Here is a 21,128-nt window from a genome sequence, read left to right as displayed (position 1 = left end):
CCTGATGATGTGCATTGGCAACTTTTAGGGAAATGGTGTCAGGCCTCGGTGATGCCCTCTAACTCTCTCACTTGTCTGGACTGCAAGTCTACTGCCATAATCAATATGAAAACACAATCCAAAGAGTATGGCAGCTTCTCTGCTGGCTCTCCCTCCAGAGCAAGTGTTTGACCTGCAGTATGAAAATTTAAAACTTTACTACTTTATAGTCAGACTTCACTTTTTATATGGTTCTCCATGCACTGTGACCATTTTGGAAATTCAAATGGTCTTCAGGTTCACAGAGGTTGACTGACCATCTGTACAAATAATTTTTAAGTGCTTATGAAGGACAGTTTCAAAAGAGGGGTTCTGAAGACAGTGAACAGGGAGCACACCAGTTTACGCATCATCCTCTGTGCTGTATCCCCCAAGGAGCCTTGCAGCCCCCTTACTGGGAACCCCCTACTGTCACTACACTCACACCTGGTGTGGCTGTTATCTGTTCACATGGGCCTCCCTCCTTGAGACTGTAAGATCTCTGAGAAGAAAAATGTATCTTGTACGCTTTTGTAACCCCAGTACAATAAAACATCTAGCAAGTGTATTTGTATGTATGTCTGTAATATACATACAACTACTTATTTATATATTTGTTTACATATACTTTTTTATTGAAGTATGGTTGCTTTACAATATTGTTAAAGTTTGTTTGTTAGTTCGTGTAGTTTCAGGTGTACAGCAAAGTGACTCAGTTATTGTTTTCAGATTATATTCCGTTATAAGTTATTATAAGATAGTAAGTATAATTCCCTGTGCTGTGTAGTAAATCTTTGTTGCTCATCTATTTTATATGTAGTAGTTTGTATCCGTTAATCCCATACTCCTCTCTCCCTCTCCCCTTTGGTAACCATAAGTTTGTTTTCTGTCTTACATATATGTTTGTTTACATTATATATATAATTTATTGACCATCACGATAAATACTCCTGAGTACATCATTTCATTTAACCTTCAAAACAGTCTTATAAGGTAGTTGCTATAAGTTCTCATTTTAGAGATAAGAGAACTGAGTCACAGAAAGGTTAAGTAAATTACCCAAAGTCACATAATTAATAAGCGAAGAGCTGATATTTGAAACCAGGGTATGTTTTCAACCACTATGACAGAAGAGCTACCAGCAACATTTACTTAGCATCTGCTGTTTGCACTTGTGCAATGTTTTTCACATTCGTTGTTTCATTTATCCCACAAAGGATCACAATGAAGTGTGGCTCTCCATTTAAAACATAAAATTTCCTTTGGGTGTATACCCAGAAGTGGAATTGCTGGATCACATGGTAGATCTATTTTTAATTTTTTGAGGAAGCCAAAAACAGGATCTTGAAGAGATATATGCACTCCCATGTTTATTGTGTTAGTCACAATAGCCAAAACATGGAAACATCCTAAATGCCCATCAACAGATGGATGGATTAAAAAAGGTGTGAGATATATACACAATAGAGTATTATTCAGCCATGAGAAAGGAGGACATCCTGCCATTTGCGACAACATGGTTGGACCTTGAGCACCTTATGCTAAGTGAGATAAGCATGATATCACTTTTATGTGGAATCTCAAAACAGTCAAACTCATAAAAATCAGTAAAATGGTGGTTAGCAGGGGATTGGGGGGAGGATAAGATAGATGTTACTTAGGGGTACAAACTTGCAAAAGTAGTAAATAAGCCATAGAGATCTAATGTGTAGTGTGAGGTATACGGACAACAGTATTGTACTATAATCATCAAACTTGCTAAGAGACTACAATTTTAATTGTCTCAACCACTAAAAAGAAAGTATAATTATGTAATGTGATAGAGGTGCTAAATATCGCTACAGTGGCAATCATATTACAATATACACATGTATCAAATTAACATGTTATACACCTTAAATTTACACAATGTTATCTGTCAAATATATTCAATTAAAAACATGAGAAAACTGAGGCCCAAGGAGCTTATGTAACTTACCCAAAGTTGCACAGTTACTAGGCAGTTAAATCCAACATTCAACCCAGTGTTACCTCCCACGCCATGAATCACCTGGGGGAACTGGGCACAGCTATACGTAAACATCATTAATGAGAAGAAAAGATGACAGTTATGCTGACCTATTTCTTTTTTTCAGGTTCAGTCATTTTTAGCATCACTTGATGGAGAGAAGCTGGAAGTCTTAAAAAATGACCTAATTTCCATTAAAGACATCTTTGCAGCCAAAGAATTAGAGAATGAAGAGAATCAAGAAGTGCAAGGTAAAGGAAAGTAACCAGTTAAATAGCAAGACAAACGATTGGTGCCGTCCTTAGAAACTGCTGTTAATAAGCATAGCCCTTTGAACAGGAGAGAATTACTTAATTCAGGTGCTTCTCCTGCTCACTTCCAAATTCTCTGTGCATCTGGTCTTTTTACAGGAGCTGGTCACATTGACCTATAGTCCTCCTGTCCTTTGGGTGGGAACTGCTGAGTGAAGCACCTTTATTTCTCTGGTGTCCCTGGCATGTCACAGGCACACAGCAAATGCATCTGGTCAAGTGAACGAAGAGCACAGTGCACTCAACAGGGCCCTGATGACTAGAGTTTATGCTCCAGTGTCTGATTTTTTACCTGCACGTGGAAGTTGTTGAATGTGGTTGATCTTGATGGTGGGCAGGTCTTTCAATGGATTTCTGTTCATATTTTTCTTCTTCCTTTTAATTTCTGTGTGTAGGAGTTAGGGTGTATTTGTAAGTGGCCTACACGTCACCCAAAAAATACAAAGGCACAGGGTGCATCAAGGCGTGATTTGTCAGGTTTGATTGAGTTAGTCAATCACTAAAGTGAGCCAGGTACACGCTCTTCCAGCCAGACGATGACATGACCCCAAGGAGACTAGAACCTATTTTGTGAGAAGCAAGGCTTCCTTGAGAGAGGAAAAGAGGTTCCCAAAGTTGGACGTGCTTAATGATTAAGTTGTCCCTTTGGGAACAGAATATAGTGAAGCATTTGTTGTGTACATGGAGAGTGATTGATGTCATCACCAAGCACTAGACAGTTGTTTCACGTAGGTTACACTGAAAACTTAAGCAACCTTGGACACACAAGGCTGGCTTCTCCTGGGATCATCTGAAGGGTCTTATTTGCAACATTTTCACTACTTACTTGCTATTTGTCCTTGAACAAGTTATATAACCTTTCTGAAATTCAGTGTCTTACCTGTAAAATGGAGACAGTGATACCTATTCCTGAGGGCTATTGTAAGGATCAAATTAGATAATATATGCAAAAAAATATTACAGAGGCTGGCATACAGAACGGCTCGAAGTGTTAGCTGTTATTATTATTAAAAGTGCTAACACAATTCCAGGAGAATAGTAAAGATGCAACAAGTTACAACTTTTATTTACAATTGTACTTGTGATAATGTACATGCATATCATGTACATCACTCTCTGGAAGCATTTTGTGCCCAGACGTGTTACGTATCTTTAATCAAAACTCAAACACAAGAGCTCAAATGCTTCAGCCTAGATGCTCGGGGCAAAATTATTCTAAGCATTTGCAAACTGTCTTTTAAATACTATCTCCCGCTTTAGCCCCGCATGCTGACCTCATGTACCTTCAGTTTAATGAGATATGCTCACTGCATCAAAATAGAAGAATCAATTATACTGAAGCATAGGAAAAGGTCAATATCAAAGAGACAGTTGGAGAACAATGGTTTTGAGCATTTGTGTGTTTCTACAAAGTCACAAAGGATGACAATCTTGTCTTTGCTTTAATAATGAAGAAACTAAGATACTAGCTGTCACAGGTCATGCAGCTAGTATTCTGAACCCAAGATGAACTAATGTAGATGCCTCTTTTCCAGAGTAACAATCACCAAAAAGATGCAGGCTATTTTTCTTCAGTTTATGGTGCCTGAGGTAGACCTTTGCCTTACTGGGTATGTCATTCAGAACGGATAAAAACAGGATCCCAAATTCTCCCTAACATCAAAGAAATATTGTTTCCAGTGTAAGTGAATGCAGTATGGCATCCCCAACTAGTGCAATTCCTTGGAGAGAAAACTTGATTCAATACTGTTAAATAGGAAATGTTACTACATGTGTTATGCTCCAGTGTTAATATAGAGCTTCAGTAAATGGAGATTTTTTAATATGACCAAAAAAAAAAAAAAAATTGAAGTCCTGAACAGCATGCTTAAGAAATGGTAGATAGGGCTTCCCTGGTGGCACAGTGGTTGAGAGTCTGCCTGCCGATGCAGGGGGACACACACCGGGTTCATGCCCCGGTCCGGGAAGATCCCACATGCCGCGGAGCGGCTGGGCCCGTGGGCCATGGCTGCTGAGCCTGCACGTCCGGAGCCTGTGCTCCGCAACGGGAGAGGCCACAACAGTGAGAGGCCCGTGTACCACAAAAAAAAAAAAAAGAAAAGAAATGGTAGATTAATCTCTCTTTAAGTGATGGAACCCTGTTACCTCCCATAATATGTCCATTTTCCTAAAGGGCAGCTCCAGATTATCAAAACACAATTACTTTCAATTAACTTAATTTAATAAATAAATGTCATTTAGACACCTAAAGAAGAATGGGAGAGAAGAATAGCAGGGTTGTCATTAAATCAATCCAATATGATGGAGTGTTACAACTCCAGAAAGGTGAGGGATTAACTAAAAGCTGTCGAGAGCAATCTCATTAGTGAGGGAGAGCAGACAATCCAGGAGCAAAATTCTGGGAGAAACCACAGCATTCTCATCATATTTTTTCTTGTAAGCACTTGCATTCCTAAAAGCCCCCTAACACCTAAATAATTTATTTGGTAGTCTTAGAAAATGTAATGAACTGTCATTTTTAGATAAATTTAATATTGGGCTCCTCTGCATTTAATAACATTAGCTAATGATTTGCATGTTTGTCCTACCAGCAGAGTGTAATTTTATCACACCGCCGTGGGTCTCTAATTTGGTTTACCACTGTTGTGAAAAGATTTTTAAAAGATATTTTCTCTTTTTATTGACTTGGTGAAGATCTTCTCGGCCACACATACAGACCAAGAATTGTAGTAATAGATATTCTTTGTTGCAACATTCTTTAACATCTGTTTTTTATTTACATCCATTTTTCTCTGTGATGATTTTCCTAAAACATTTGCTACAAGTTATTGGTGTATTTCTCTGTCCTATAGAACGAATGCACATTTAAAAGCTGGAGCTACAGAGAGTATGTGTATCCTGATTTAGTGTTGATTACTCTCAAATATTTTTAATCTCCCTATGTTTATATCTTTGTAACACTTAACAATACAGTTTATATAAAACTCTAGTGTTTACAAAATACTTACACATTTGTTGTATTATTTGCTCCTTACAATAACACTAAAGAGCAGATGGCTGGGTTTTATTATCCTATATTTACAGAGGAGGAAATGGAGGCTAAGAAGCCCTGTGACTGGCCCCAGGTCACAGAGCCACAGGTGCAGGAGCTGGGGAAGAATCTCCACATCCTCAACCTGAGGCCAGGGCTCTTTCTGCCCTGCAGCACTGCCTCACGGAGATGAGAAGGACCAGGCAGTTTGGAAATGAGACCCCGTGGGAGTTGCCCCTCTTACTTTGCCTACCTAGAGAGGATGAGACCAAGATCTCTGCCCAGCAGAGACAGAATCTCAGCTTTTGATGGCCTCTCTCTCTCTCTCTCTCTCTCTCTCTCTCTCTCTCTCTCATTCTCTCTCTGACTCGGTAGCCCTCCAGCTCTCCCTTTGTACATGTGACTAAAGCCTTCTCATTTTTGAAGGCTCTGTTCAGGCATCACCTCCCCGAGAAAGGTTTCTTAATACCCCTGAGAATTGGATCAAGTGTTGCAGAAGACTGCTCCGTCTGAGCACTTACTTTATGGGTTTTATGATTTGCTTGTATCAGCTTCACTGTGAACAAAGACAGCCATCTCTCCCTCTACCGCAAGGCACATGCCTCCCTCTCCCTGTGGCGGTCACCCTGTCCTCCCTGCTGTCCCCAAGCAAGCCAGGCACACTCCCTCCTGGAATTGACCCTGGCGGTGCCTCTGCCTGGAAGGCTCTTCCCCTGATCTGTGTGGCTCATCCCTCTCCTCCTCTGGGTTATTACTCAAAGGCCATTTTCTCAGCTCCTCTCCATTTGAAATTCCTAACCCCCAGCTGTCCCTATTCCTCTCCCTTGATGTATACTTCTCCATAAAACTTCTCACCTGACATATATGTTTTACTTCTCTAGTTTGACCTGCTCCCCAATGAGAATATATAAATTCTAGGTGATGATAAACTGATTAGGCCAAATTCTTTGAACAAAGACCTACAAGTGGGCTTCCCTGGTGGCACAGTGGTTGGGAGTCCGCCTGCCGGTGCAGGGGACACGGGTTCGTGCCCCGGTCCGGGAAGATCCCACATGCCGTGGAGCGGCTGGGCCCGTGAGCCGTGGCCGCTGAGCCTGCACGTCCGGAGCCTGTGCTCCGCAGCGGGCGAGGCCACAACAGTTAAAAAAAAAAAAAAAAAAAAAAAAGACATACAAGTTATCCTGGCTATCTTCACAAGCTGCTGATTAACCATTTTGTCTCTAAAACAGAAATACACAAGCAGACAAGTGTTAGATACAGTATTTCTCACATAGCTTAGCCCTCTCTGAAGCTACTGCCTTCACCCACTAACATAGGCCATGGTATTTTCTTCTCAGAGGGTTTCTGAGATCATGTAATAAGGCCAGATGAATGATGCTTTTATCCTTCCACCACCGTCCCAAACTGGTGATACAATCCATTGTGATATCAATTCTTTAGCACTTATAAGAAACTTTGAAAATGGCCTCAACTTGTAGATACAAATGAGAGATATAAGGTTGTAACTTTTAAAGATCTCTCCTCTTTATTGCCCACCAATAATATTGTTATTTTTATTTCATGATATATATATATAACATGTTATAGATAATCAATATATTAGTATCTATGGTATAATATATTAGTAAATTATTTATTCAATAAATATTCATTTTAGCACCTGTTATGTTCCAGGCACTGTGTTAGATGCTCTGGATTCAGGAATGAGCAAAACAAATATTGTCTGTATCCTTAGGTAGCTTCCAATCTGAAGGGAAGACATATCATTACATAATATTGTAGGACCAGGCAGGTGTCCTAGGAAACCATGGGAAATTTCTCCAGAGATATAATGTTGTTACAAGTATTAAGATATAAGTAGATGATCCATGGAGACTAATTCTGCTTGCTCAGTACTGTGGCTCTGTGTACCTAAAAGAGTACCCTGAGTATCATTAAGGGTTGCAGTGCTAAGCATAACAGTACTGTAAGTCATAAACACAGTGTTGTCCCAGGGCTTTCAAGCCTGAGAAGGGTCGTTCATTTGTTCATTCAGTCATTCAGCAAACAGCTACTGACCACCTATAGCTGTGAAGAAGACCAGTGGTCCTGCCCTGCCCTCACGTGCCCTTCGGGCCAGCCCAGGGGTGCCCCAGCTAGAGCTGCGAGCAGCAAGGCTCCACCAGCCCCTCGCCCAGCTGCAGCCTGCTGCCTCGCCTCTGTGCTCATACACGGGCACAGCTCGTCTTTGCCCAGCGGCTGGAGGGCGGGCTGTTGCTGCCCCCACTTATACTCTGACTGCGGGCTGTAAGGTTGTGGGAGCTGCCACATTCTGAAGGATGAAAAATAAATCATGCTTCTTACTTCTGTCATTTTCTATTTCCAGGGATAGAAGAAAAGGGAGAAGAATTTGCTAGCATGCTTACAGAGCTTCTCTTTGAATTGCATGTTGCGGCCACACCTGACAAACTCAATAAGGTCAGCACCATATGGATCTCAGTTTTTGCTTGTTGGTTTTTTTTTGTTTTTTTTTTAAAGGTCTCGGTTGTAAAATCCAGAAATCCACCTGAAACAGAAAAACCCCAAGTCCCAATGGCACATAGCAGGAGGGGAGTCCCGGGTCAGTAATTAAGATTCTAGGAGGCAACATCATGAAATGTGGCTGCAGAGAACCTGCTAGGCTGTGTCACAAGACCTGCATTTTAGTTGCAGTTTCACTGGTAATTACCTTGTGACCTTGAACAAGTCATTTCTCCTTAAAATAGGGTCTTAGATCAGATCAGTGGTTACCCTCAGCCTAGAGGAGGAAAGAAGGTGCAGAATCACCAAAGGGCTTTTTCAAATTCCATCTCCCCTCCCCTCGAAAGTGACATGCCAGCATTAGGCAGAGAAAGCACATCTGCCAGAGCCAGGCCACTCACACAACCCCTCCCACGGGAAAGCTGGTGCTTCGTCGTGTCTAAGACCATCTGAGCTTTCACTGTCTGGCTTCCTCTGAGAGTAACACTGGATGTTTTGCAAGTTCCTACAAGGTCTTGCGATGGCATTTCTTAATGAGGTCACTGATCATTAATTACTTAAAACTGTCATTTTTCCCATTCTCTCTTTCTTCTCTTTTTTTTTTGAATTTTTGAATTTTATTTTATTTATTTTTTTATACAGCAGGTTCTTATTAGTCCTCCATTTCATACACATCAGTGTATACATGTCAATCCCAGTCTCCCAGTTCATCCCACCACCACCCGCTCTCTTTCTTCTCTTTAGCGATCGGTGGTTGACACAGGTCCTCACTCATCAAGGTGGGTGAGGAAAGGGCAGACTGAGGCAGTGAGGTGGAGAGATGAGCAATTTCTTTATCTCTGATAGAGGTCACTGATTCTGGCAGGTCAGTGACTTGAACGCAGCAGGGAAATTGCCTCACTCATCTCCACACAGCACCTGCAGCAGCTCAGAGAGTGTGTGTGGTGCCTCCGAGGTCTCACTGGCTTATTTACATAGGTAAACCTTTGTCCCTAAAAGAGGACACACCAAGCATGGTTTGTTAGGTTTTGTCTCCCCTAATCTTCTCCCCATTAACTTGCCATCAACACCATGACACATTAAACTTTGACATGCAAGCTTTCAAATGAGAAGTAAGTTTTGCATAAGCTCAGATGCAACTTAAGCAAACAGCTTAAACTATAATATAAAAGCTGGTAAGTCTGCCCTTTCAAAATTCAGGGAGTAACAGATAGGGAAGGTGGTGTCTGCTTGTTCAAAAACTTTTAAGGCCACAAGTTGCTCAAACTGCACTCATGTGAAGTGAAATTCATCACAGTTCTTCTCTTGTTCCCACCCCCTGACTCCGCCCTGCGAGGTTCTGGCATGGCTGGAGAGGAACAGAGCCATCCTTCATCTTCTGGTATGATACATTATTAGGTTCATGAAATATTAAGGGCTTCCTGAGACATAGCAGATGAGGAAATTTGCTTTCGCAATGACCCTGGCTAAATTTCATATATATATATATGAAATTTTACAGTTGGTCACAAAAAGTGAAAAATATACTATGGCTTTTCCAAAGTGACGGTCATTTTTATTCCTATCTGAGTATCATTTTATTTTTTTTTTTAAGATTTTATTTATTTATTTTTTGGCCACATTGGGTCTTCTGTTGCTGTGCACAGGGTTTCTCTAGTTGCGGTGAGCGGGGGCTACTCTTTGTTGCGGTGCGAGGGCTTCTCATTGCGGTGGCTTCTCTTGTTGCAGAACACAGGCTCTAGGCACACAGGCTTCAGTAGTTGTGGCATACGGGCTCGGTAGTTGGGGTTCACGGGCTCTAGAGCGCAGGCTCAGTAGTTGTGGCGCACGGGCTTAGTTGCTCTGCGGCATGTGGGATCTTCCCGGACCAGGGCTAGAACCCATGTTCCCTGCATTGGCAGGCGGATTCTTAACCACTGCGCCACCAGGGAAGCCCTGAGTATCATTTTAGAATGCTTTCCAAAAATTCCTCAGGCCCTGCAGTTTTCTCTCCATACATTCTTTCTACTCTGTCCCTTTTTCTTACTGTATTTTTTACCAGAAAGCAACAACAAGGTGTTTTTAAGGAAGTTGAGGAATTGCCCCATCACTCTTTAAACGTACAGAGAACCACCCTTGGCGGTTTAGGGTTTGATCCAAGTCGTGGGATTGGCTTTTGTGTCTCCATATTTGTACAATAAACGTATTGCTTTGGTTGGGGGCCTTTGCAGGCCATGAAAAAAGCTCATGACTGGGTGGAAGAGGATCAAACTGTGGTGCCAGTAGACGTGGCCGAAGAGTCAGAGGACAAAACAGAGAAGGAAGAAAAGGAAGAGAAACCTGAAAACCCCGAAGAAGACAAGAAGGAAGAAAGGAAAACTAAGACAGTCGAGGTAAACGCATTACAGATCGTCCGCCTAAAGAGCAGTAATATTATGTTCATTTTATTAGCAGCCTAATTTTAAGTGAGGCAAAGCCATTTCATTTTCATTTATACCCTATTCCACACTATAGAAATATGAGTATTAATGTAATAAACACTAAAATTTCTCTATACCAGGACATTTCATGATTTAGCATAGATATTGTAGCTTTCCTCCATAGCGTTACAGTTATAATTTAAAGGAAAAAAGATATTTAAGAACATAGTTGATTTATCTTTAGGGTAAAATTCCATCATATCAAATTTGTAACCATAACATGTCCTTATGCCCCATAACTAATGAGGTAATTGAAGCTTTTTCCAAAAAAGAATTTCATTGCCACAGTTTTTTTTCTGTAGTTTAATAAATTTATATATGCATAATTTATAATCTGCCTATGTTCACAAATGAGTTTGTAATAACTTCATTTTACGTTGAATTTTAATTTTAGAGAAAGAAAATTTCAAATTAGATCGCTCTAAAGAAAAATGTCCACTGAGGTCTGTTCAATTCAGCCACCCTTCCACACGCTTTCATGTCTGTTGTGTGCCCAGCACTGCTCTGAGAACTGGGGACCCAGCTGTGAAGAAGGCTTGTTATGTCCCTGGGACCTGGTGACACTTCTGTTTTATGGTAGTATTTCCACTTAGAAAAGTCTTAGGTACACCCATTAATCTTTGGGTAAATTTTTTCAGGTCATATTTGTTTTGGGGGATTTTTTCCAGGAATTATGTAATTGTTTTAATGTCACAGGAGTTTTTTAGAAAGCATCTTCTCAATGAATAATTTTCTGACTGGTACTTTTTGCTTTCAGGAAGCATACATGCAGTCCATCGAAAGCCTGGCAGAAGTAACAGCTCGCTGTATTGAGCAGCTTCATAAAGTAGCAGAATTAATTCTTCATGGACAAGAAGAGGAAAAACCAGCTCATGACCAAGCAAAAGTTCTGATAAAGTAAATGTTACTTTTAATTCTTATTTTTCCAATTTTATGTATACGTGCCATTCAAATGCACACACACACGCACACACACGCATACACCCTCAGCTACTAAAGATTCAGATTTCATGTCAACTAATTCCATTGTTCTGTGGTCATCTTAAGAATTAAGGACCCTCTTAAGAAATGAGCCAAGTTAGCGAGAACAGTAATAATTAGCTAGACATTCCAGGAATTATTTATGAAGAGATTTAAGGGAAGACACCCTAAATCATTCAGAGCTAAATGTTTCTTTTAATAGATCAGAATCTTGAAAGTACAGACCTTTGAATATAATTACATTTTCAACATGCCACACAGATAAAAGACACCTTAATGGACCTTCTCAACTAGTTTCACAGAAATATGCAAACACACCCCCACTGTTCGGAGCGACTTACACAAGCTCTGCATGTTCTGAATTCTGGCAATGATGGTCACTAACATAAGCCAGTTCACTGTGGATTGCTTTTGCGTGCATATTTGCTATCATATGTTTATTCTTCAGTAAGCTACTATTATTAGTTTAGTGAAATAAAAACGTGTATATATATAATGTTATACACATGAAAATAGCTGGTATGGAGCGTTCATTAAAATAGTTGATTATGGAGCTGAAGAATAAGCCATTAGCTTTTACACATATGACTGTAAGCTATGGTATAGAAAATCAGCACAGGCCCAAACGCCCTCTCATTATTATATAGACACAGGAGCCCAAATAAGAGCCTCCTAAAAATATATGGGTACACACACACAGACACACACACACACACACACACACACACACACACACACACACATCTCAACACATTCACTCACTTGCTAGCTAACTAGTCTTCACTTATTACTACATTTGGCATTGTAGGTTGGGGAGCAAAGTTTTGGTGGAAGGACCTTCCAAAAAGTCATTATTAGTGTCTCTGATGGCATTTTTCCTCACTTGTACAGATTTGTGATCTAGTGTAGATTTTCCTATCTAAACATGTGAAAATCCAAGATATTATAAGCACTGCACAATCCTGCCCTTAAAATGCCTGCAAAGAATATGTACTTGTCTCGATGTAAAGAAGGAAGAGGAAAGGGCAAAATAGGAGTTTCAAGTATTGAGGAAAGCATCTGAGTACTGTTTTATATTTGCATGCTGATTGGAAAGAGGAGGGCTGAAGTCAGAAGTTTCTGAGTATGGAAAGCAGAACCTTACTCTTAGCTCCTGTCTGATTCTCAGCCCCTGATTGTCCCAACCTTACCAAGCTGCTCCAAGCAAAATGTAATAAGGCCTCATATATGTCTGTACAATAAGTGCCTTTCCACCCACCTGCCCAAGAACATAGGCAGAACTGCTCTTTGCTATCTCTTGGCCTTACTCCTGACCCTTCCTGCAGATAAGTTTTGGATGGTTGGGTGGATGGATGAGTAGTTGGATGGATAGATAAGTGGAAGGAGGGATAGATGGATATAGCTCAACAAACCTGAATACATAGCTTAGACAGAACCCCTATTTATCAGAACGAAACTTGCCTCTACTGACATCGCTAGATCTTTTAACATGTAAGATTCTTAACTTGGAGTTATTGTTTTGCTAATAGCATTTTAATCACTTCATAAAAGTCTTACATACTTATTGTTTAAAAAACTCAGGCAAAATGCACCATTGTTAGGTAGATTGTTTTCAGCTTTTGTCATCATCTATAATGTTATGACAAACATTGCTTTGTTAAATATTTGTATCTGTCTTGCATTATTTTCTTGGGGTAAAGTCCTAGCCGTGATGGCTGGAATAAACATTGGGGTAAAGTTTTGATGTATTTGATGTAAGTCTTAAAAAACATATTCTACAGGATCTTTATTTTGAGGCATCTCATAAAAACATAATCAAGGGCTTCCCTGGTGGCGCAGTGGTTGAGAGTCTGCCTGCCGATGCAGGGGACACGGGTTCATGCCCCAGTCCGGGAAGATCCCACATGCCGCGGAGCGGCTGGGCCTGTGAGCCATGGCCGCTGGAACTGCGCATCCAGAGCCTGTGCTCCGCAGTGGGAGCGGCCACAACAGTGAGAGGTCCCTGTACCGAAAAAAAAAAAAAACCATAATCAAGATATGAAGAGACATCTGAGTTTGAATTTCTTCATCTATAAAATGGGAATAATAATGGACCCTAATAAGGTCATTATGCAGTTTAAATGTGATTATGCATATAAAAGTATTTAACATAGTATCTCAGTGAATGTTCATTATTATTTTCAAATGAACAATGCTGGAGAAAAGTCCCTTGGCAAGAGTTTTATACCCCTTGTGGAGCTCAAGCCTGGTATTTTCCTGCATATGCTTTTGCTTCGAAAAAGAGGTAGGGTGAGAATTAGATTAAACTGTGATTGTGAATCATGGAAGAATACTGAGGAAAACATTTCTACAGAGCATCTTCAAACTTGAGTGCTCTTCTTTTAAAGGGAATACTGTATTAATATCAATAATTGTATTAACAATACAATTATTTTTCTTTATTAAAAATACCCAAATCTCTTTTTTTTCTTCTTTCAGATTAACTACTGCAATGTGCAAGGAAGTGGCCTCCTTATCAGAGAAGTTTACAAATTCTTTAACCACTGTTGGGGTAAGATTATGATACTGATTCTTTTTTCACCTTTTTGAGGGGAAGGCCTACAAGGGGCTGTGATATGAAGTGGAGGACATAGTACCTTCTTTGATAGCTCCACAAAGCAGAAGCTCTGCCAGGACATTTGCTAAAATGAGGCCTGAGCATCTTCTCTAGCTATAGGCAGCTTAAGGCTCTCATCTGACTGAGTTCTAGCCCTGATGCGACCATATCAGACATACAAGGTATTGGGTGGATTTTCAAACCTCTCTGGGCCTCATTTCCTTTATTTGTTCACTAAGGTTCCTTCTATTATTTAACATCTGTGATATATAACTCCACAATCTCTAGTAAAATAATTCTGCTTTATTGTTACACTTCAACTTTGACCAAAAGAAAAAAATTTTACCAATATGTAGAAGTGTTTCTGTTCTCGAGGCAACGATTTTGAAAGGTTCGGCATTCATTTGGAGCTGTGGCTTCTGGTTCTTTTCTTTAGAAATCAGTCATGTTATGTAACTCAACCTAATGGGATTGGAGAAGACAGTGGCAATTTTTCCTTTTCAACCTTTCTACTTTTCCCTTTAAGGCCCTGGATGCAAAGGCAGATGATTCTTTACAAGAGAAACAGCAAGTTTCACTTCCTGTTTTAGCTAGGGTGTTTGGGTTACAAATGTATTAGTTTCCTAGGGCTGCCTTGACAAGTACCGCACACTGGGTGACTTCAACAACAGAAATGTATTGTCTCACCATTCTGGAGGCTAGAAGTCTGAAAGTAGTGTATTGGCAGGGCCATACTTCTTCTGAAGCCACTAGGGAAGGACGCTTCTCTGCCTCTTCCAGCTTCCCAGGCATTCTTTAGCTTGCAGCAGTGTAACCCCAATTTCTTTCTCTATCTTCACATCATCCTCCCTCTGTGTGTGTCTGTGCCCACATTTCCCTCTTCTTAGAAGGACAGTGGTCATATTGGATTAAGGTATGACCAGTAAAACCTCATCTTATCTAATTGAATCTGCAACACCCTATCTCCAAATAAGGTCACAGTCTGATATACTGGAGGTTAGGACTTCAACATATCTCTTCCTAGCACAAAGTAACAGAAACAAGCACTAAATAATTTAGACAGAAAGAGGAGCTTATTAAAGGTAGTTGAGGTACATGAGCAGTCGTGGGGGACCCATCACCAGAGCTCATGTACCTTCTCTCTAAAGTGTTGTTATTAATGTGACTCAACTACAGCAGTTCCTGGTTCTCTTCATTCAAATTCCAGGATCCTGGGTGAGAAGGTTTGAAAGGCTCAGATATGCATCTTGGTGTCTCCAGTAGTGATGAGGACAGGGTCGTATCACGTAGACCTACTTTGCTGCTGGGGTACACCTCTTCCCACCCCCACCCCAGGCAAAGAGCAGGTCTCAAAAAAAAGCAAAAATGATTGTGGACTGGGCTGTCCGAGTTGTGTGCCTCTCAGACTTCTGTAAGTGGCTTAGTTGATAAAGGATGAGTTACATACCAACTATTCATTCTGCTATCAAAGAATATGGTTTGCTTCTCCTATTTTGTAAAAGACCAGCTTTTATATTTGTCTAATTTCAGGCCTTCAGCAATGGAGCTTCACTGTAAACAGGCAGAGTGAAGGGGAAGGGTAGAAGCTCATTGATAGGATAGGCTTGATAAAATACACTTATGTGATTGGCATCATCTAAGTTAACTGATGCCCATGGACTTTGGTGTAACTGCTAGATTTACAGAGAGGTGTGAGCTCTTAATCAGGATGGAATGACCTTGGCGACTCAGCTTCCCAAGGCTCTACTGTACCCTCTTCTCGCTCTTTCCAGTTTACTACCTGAGAAACTGAGTCTCAGAAGGGTGAACGATTCACCCAGTTGACTCAACTCCCAGTTGGCTGCCCATCAGACACAGCAGACAGATAGCTAACTGTTTGGTTCTCTGCGGTTGCCTAGTGTTGAGGATGTATATGTCTGTGTCTATGTGTGTTATATGTTTTATACGATTCATGTTGAACATTAATTAATTTATGTTAGTGGGTGATATTCATGGTATTGCTTTCTATTTCCTTTAATGTATTGTATTCCAGCACAGTGCTTCTCAAACCTTAATGTGCAAGCAAATAAACTAGAGAGCTTATTAAATGCAGATTTTGATTCAGTGGATCTAGGATGAGGACTGAGATTCTGCATTTCTAACAAACTCCCAAGTGGTAACAGTGCTCCTAATTCATATCCTACATTTTGAGTAGCAAAGCTCTAGCAGATAAGTGTGTACTTGAATAAATACACACACATAAAATACACACACACAGGGCTTTCCTGGTGGCACAGTGGTTAAGAGTCCGCCTGCCGATGCAGGGGACATGGGTTCGTGCTCCGGTCCGGGAAGATCCCACATGCCGCGGAGCAGCTGGGCCCATGAGCCATGGCCACTGAGCCTTCACGTCCGGAACTTGTGCTCTGCAACGGGAAAGGCCACAGCAGTGAGAGGCCCGCGTACCGCAAAAAAAAGAAAAAAGAAAAAAATACACACACACACACTTGTGTCCAAATGTTTGTATGAACGCAATCAGGAACACACAGATTATCGTTTGGAGAAAGAAAAAGCCAAATCTAAATGGAGTTTACTGAAATACCATCTCATGACAACAGTACCTCTCATCTTGTGCTGTGATGAATCATTCACATCGTCATTGTTTGTATTCTCTAAAAGAGCCATTATTCATAACTTGAAGTTAATGAGTATATATTGCTCTCCAGACTCTATTTAAATTGCTTGCACATCTCATTGATTCTGAAAACCAATGCCATTTTATTGCCCTCATTTTGATTATATTTTAGAGGTTTATTGATAATCAAATAAACATGAAAGCAAACCATAATGGATTTTCTGGTTACTTACTAAAATGACTGGGTTTTTAAAGAGTTTTTCCCAAGACTCCATTCTGGTTTCCCCAGTAGGACATTACTTAGCCCTCAGTAGAGTAATGTCAGTGAAAGTGAGCTGCTCTGGGAAGAAATAGTTCATTTATATACTTTTGTTTGTCATAAAGTCTTTCAAGTACAGTGAGGGAAAGCAGCCTATTAAGACTGCCCTCTTCTTTCTAGTCCCTGTAATTATTTATTGTCTAAGAGTGGATTGAACATTTTAGATAGAGAAGACTGGACATAATAATAACGGCGACATGAACACTGATTCCCACTTTTTGAACACCTACTTAATATCAGGTTCTGTATTCTGCGTTTTCCATGTTTTGCAAACTGGGATATGCTGACCTGTTTGCAAGTTATATTTAAGAGTGTTTTAACTTTACTGCCAACCTTGAAGACACACCCTATAACCAAGTACCCGTGTTTGCATTTAAAAGAAAAAAGACTACAGACCAGGTCTGGAACTAGGGTAGGCAAGTAAAAGTACATAACATGTCTACCAAATTTAAGGGGACTCCCCCCACCACAAAAAGAGACAAAGAAACAACCTCAGTCATCTAAATAAATATTTTAATGCAGTATTTTAAAAATCAAAATTAACACCAAAAAATCATGATGAACAAAATATCAAAATTTTAAATAAAGACTGAATCCGACCCTGTACAACTCAGCCTCACTCACCACCCCCAATCCCAGACCTGCTACGAGCTTTAAGTAGTTTAAAAGGTCTGAGTGTAAATTTCTAGCTACATGACCTTAAGCAAGTTACTCAACCTTCCTGATTCCTGTTTTCTCATCCTTATTTTTTTTATTTTTTTATTAAGATTTTTTTTTGATGTGGACCATTTTTAAAGTCTTTATTGAATTTGTTACAATATTGCTTCTGTTTTATGTTTTGGTTCCTTGGCAGCAAGGCATGTGGGATCTTAACTCCCCAACTCCCCAACTAGGGATTGAACACACACCCCCTGCACTGGCAGGTGAAGTCTTAACCACTGGACCGTCAGAGACGTCCCCTATTTTCTCATCTTTAAATCGGGGTTATCATGGTACCTACCTACCTCCTAAGATTTCTGTCTAAATTAAATGATCGTGTAGGGGAAGCACCAAATATGAAGCCTTGTCTGTAGTAAGCATTCCACTTCTCCCCTTCTTCTCTAAGAGATTCCTCAACAAAGCCAGCATCTGCATTTTCTGGGACAAGCCTTGGAATATGAGCACCTAATCTGTCAATTTCATCCTTTTGATTCCACAGAGCAACAAGAAGGCTGAGGTCCTTAACCCCATGATCAATAGTGTATTGTTAGAGGTAAGTGGCCTCCTGGAGAGAAAGTGCTTCTGAATCAAAGCAAATGTTAGAGCTACATTTTTTTGTGTGTATTTCTCCCAGGCAGCAAGTGTTATTGCAATTCTAAATTTTATCGTCTACAGTCTTTTTTGAGTACATTTGTGTAGTTAAACCAGCTGTAAACCCTCGGGTGAAGCAGCAATACCTCATTTTCAAGAATTCTGATTATAAAGAGAAACGCTAAGCTCGCATGTTATTTCTGTTGCTGTTTCCCCCGACAGAAGCACATTTCTGCTGCCAAGTTTGACACCAGATTTAACACTGTGATAACTGGCTGCAATGAGGGATTCTTGCTCAGTGGTGATTTTCATAAAAATGGGCACTTCCCTCCATTTACATAACCTTGAGTTTAGCTAGGTCTAAGCTCCAGACTGGCAAAAATGACAAGTAGAATGTTTATCATCTACCCGTTCAGTGACCAGAGGCAAGATCCTCTGTGACCGCTCACTCCGTGGCCTGCCCACCCACCAGGACATTGTAACATGGACATGCAGCTGCCCCGTACAGCTGTGGCTTTGCCAGAAGTAACGATGTAAGATCGAAGAAAAGAAGCCCAGGAGGCCTCATTCTTGACTTAGAGGCACGGTGTTCCACCTGTGATTAGTGGGGAAAACCTTCTATTAGGGACCAACTCTAAGGAACTGGCACATCTGTAGCCCCAGGGCACCCCACTGAAGCCACAAGGTGTTGACAAGTTGAGTTTGAACATGGGCAATGCATATACAGTAGTTTCTTGCTGTCTGAAGTACCTGTCAAATGCAAAATTTGGAAATTACAAAAGTCAGGGAGGGCTACCTATGTATTTATAGCAATGCGTTTAGGAATTGGGTCTTATCATTAAGGGAAACTACCAAGGTACAAGAATAACAATGTGGTGACAACAAACGTTATTGTTTAAGACAAAGCCACAGAGGGGGATGGAGTTGACAAGAAGAGACAAGGAACCATAGAGGCAGGTTCTGGAGGACACAGCTAAGAGGAAACCCAGGCAGTCAGAGGCAGAATAGAAACATCCAAAGAAATGTGTTTACATCTTTTTTAAGCACCAACATTAAAAGAAAAATATTCTAAAATAGTGTGGGGTATAAGGAGAAGGAACATTATCAAATGGGAGGAATTGTCAAGCTGGAACTCTGACAATAACCCTCCAACCACAATTTTCTCCCTTCATAGGGCTGCAATAGCACCACATACATACAGGATGCCTTCCAGCTGCTGCTGCCTGTCCTGCAGGTTTCACACATCCAGACCAGTCGTTCCAAAGCACAGCCATGACCTGGCCAGACTCCATCTAGTTAAAGGAAACAGCAGGCCCTGTTGCTCTGATATATACCATTTCATGGAATGTTTTCGACGCATCTGACCACAGATGCCTGTTTGGAGACACTACAAGCAATTTTGCACAGACAGATTGAGAATGCAAGTTCAAAGGCAGTATCATTTCTCTTAATGTATACGGTTGTTTTTACAAGTAATTATGTTTCCTTTATGTTAATTTAAATTTACATGGCTTTGTATTGATAATTTCCTTTATCTGGAGTTCACTCAAAATATTCATTTCTATTTTCCTGGTCAAGCATGTTATATTTGGAAATTCATGGACAGACCCTAGACTTTATATTTCCACTTTTAAATTTCCCATTCTTCTAGTATGACTTAAAATCAATTCTTATCCTAAACTTAGTTTTGTTATATTAATGCCACTGTCAGAGATAACACTACTCATAGATATTACCTATTATGGTGAAAGAGGAACGTAAGTATCTGTTTATAGTCATGTACTCTCAGAACAAGCATTTATTGAGCTCCTACTGTGTGCTCACAATAGAGGAACATGATCTCACCCCAGTAGAGACAGATATTCTGAGAGAGGATTTATAATAATTCTTAAAATGCTTTAAAATACTAATAACTTTTCCAAACCTTAAAAAATTTGAAGAACAAGGTAAATTAGTGTTTTTTTAAATGTTCTACCCTTCAACTGGTTGTACTTTTTTATCCCAAACTTTACATATGGGATGAAAATACATATGAAAAGGGATACTAAAGAATATTTTGTTTAAAATTGAATTCTTATGACCATAAGTACATAATAGCACAATCATAAAGCTTGTAAGTATTCAGATAGAAAATTAAGGGAATTACAACAGAATAGACCCCCAGGACTGCATTTTAAAATCTACTACAGTTGAGTCAAGCTGTTCCATGAATACACAGATCACACTCGCCAATGGCAAATGTAATGATTGCTTCTAAAGACAGAAAATGCTGATGTGTGGATGACGAAATGGTCACAATCCAGGAGGCTGCACAGAAGACCCTGCGGCCAGGAGAGGCCTTGTCAATGGGCATTTCTCCCCCCAAGCCCCAGATGGTCACTCTGGGTAGGGGTCTGTACAATGTTCCTATCTGGGAGCCCCACTGACATCCCTCCAGGTACTGTCACGAGGTGTCTTGCACAGTGGCTCTCTCCAGGCCAAATGAAGCCTATACTTTTGCCAGCGTGAAAAAATCCCTCATTCACTTCTGGTCTTATTCCCCTGATAGAGTTCCATACAGGCAAAGTAGGGATATTTTCATATCATCCTACTTCTCAGCATTTTATTTTCCAATATCCTGCATTTCATTTGTGTATCTCCTGAAACAACGAAATGGAAAATATAAGAATTTATGATCTTGAAAAAAAATTCTCTGAGGAATCAATTAAAGCTGGGTTTTCCTGTCTTTGTTGCTGTGCGTGGGCTTTCTCTAGTTGTGGCGAGTGGGGGCTACTCTTCATTGTGGTTCACAGGCTTCTCATTGCAGTGGCTTCTCTTGTTGTGGAGCATGGGCTCTAGGCACGCAGGTTTCAGTAGTTGTGGCACGTGGGCTCGGTAGTTGTGGCTCACGGGCCCTAGAGTATGCGGGCTTCAGTAGTTGTGGCACACGGGCTTAGTTGCTCTGCAGCATGTGGGATCTTCCCAGACCAGGGATCGAATCTGTGTCCCCTGCATTGGCAGGC

At 40.5% G+C, this 21,128-nt stretch overlaps 1 protein-coding gene across 5 annotated transcripts in view; it reads left to right on the top strand.

Annotated features, from left to right (window-relative positions):
• FAM114A1 (family with sequence similarity 114 member A1) overlaps nt 1-20,851 on the top strand; it is a 64,952-nt gene extending 44,101 nt beyond the window's left edge. For 2 of the 5 annotated variants that reach the window (XM_024731644.1, XM_024731643.1), the window contains exons 8-15: nt 2,154-2,277; nt 7,734-7,825; nt 9,204-9,248; nt 10,078-10,239; nt 11,084-11,223; nt 13,786-13,858; nt 18,035-18,088; nt 19,301-20,851. In XM_024731644.1, the coding sequence (XP_024587412.1) occupies nt 2,154-2,277; nt 7,734-7,825; nt 9,204-9,248; nt 10,078-10,239; nt 11,084-11,223; nt 13,786-13,858; nt 18,035-18,088; nt 19,301-19,402 (792 nt within the window). In that variant the 3' untranslated portion in view covers nt 19,403-20,851. Of the gene's footprint in view, nt 1-2,153; nt 2,278-7,733; nt 7,826-9,203; nt 9,249-10,077; nt 10,240-11,083; nt 11,224-13,785; nt 13,859-17,941; nt 18,089-19,300 lie in introns of those variants that run through there. The other 3 variants (XM_024731646.1, XM_024731645.1, XM_024731647.1) reach the window with 3 other exon arrangements.
• Nucleotides 20,852-21,128: the final 277 nt, after the last annotated feature.

Source organism: Neophocaena asiaeorientalis, unplaced genomic scaffold (assembly GCF_003031525.2).
Source record: "Neophocaena asiaeorientalis asiaeorientalis breed wild unplaced genomic scaffold, Neophocaena_asiaeorientalis_V1.1 scaffold39, whole genome shotgun sequence".
Lineage (NCBI taxonomy): Eukaryota > Metazoa > Chordata > Mammalia > Artiodactyla > Phocoenidae > Neophocaena > Neophocaena asiaeorientalis.
The sequence above is the reverse complement of the archived record's forward strand: the minus strand, read 5'-3'. Positions and strand labels throughout refer to the sequence as shown.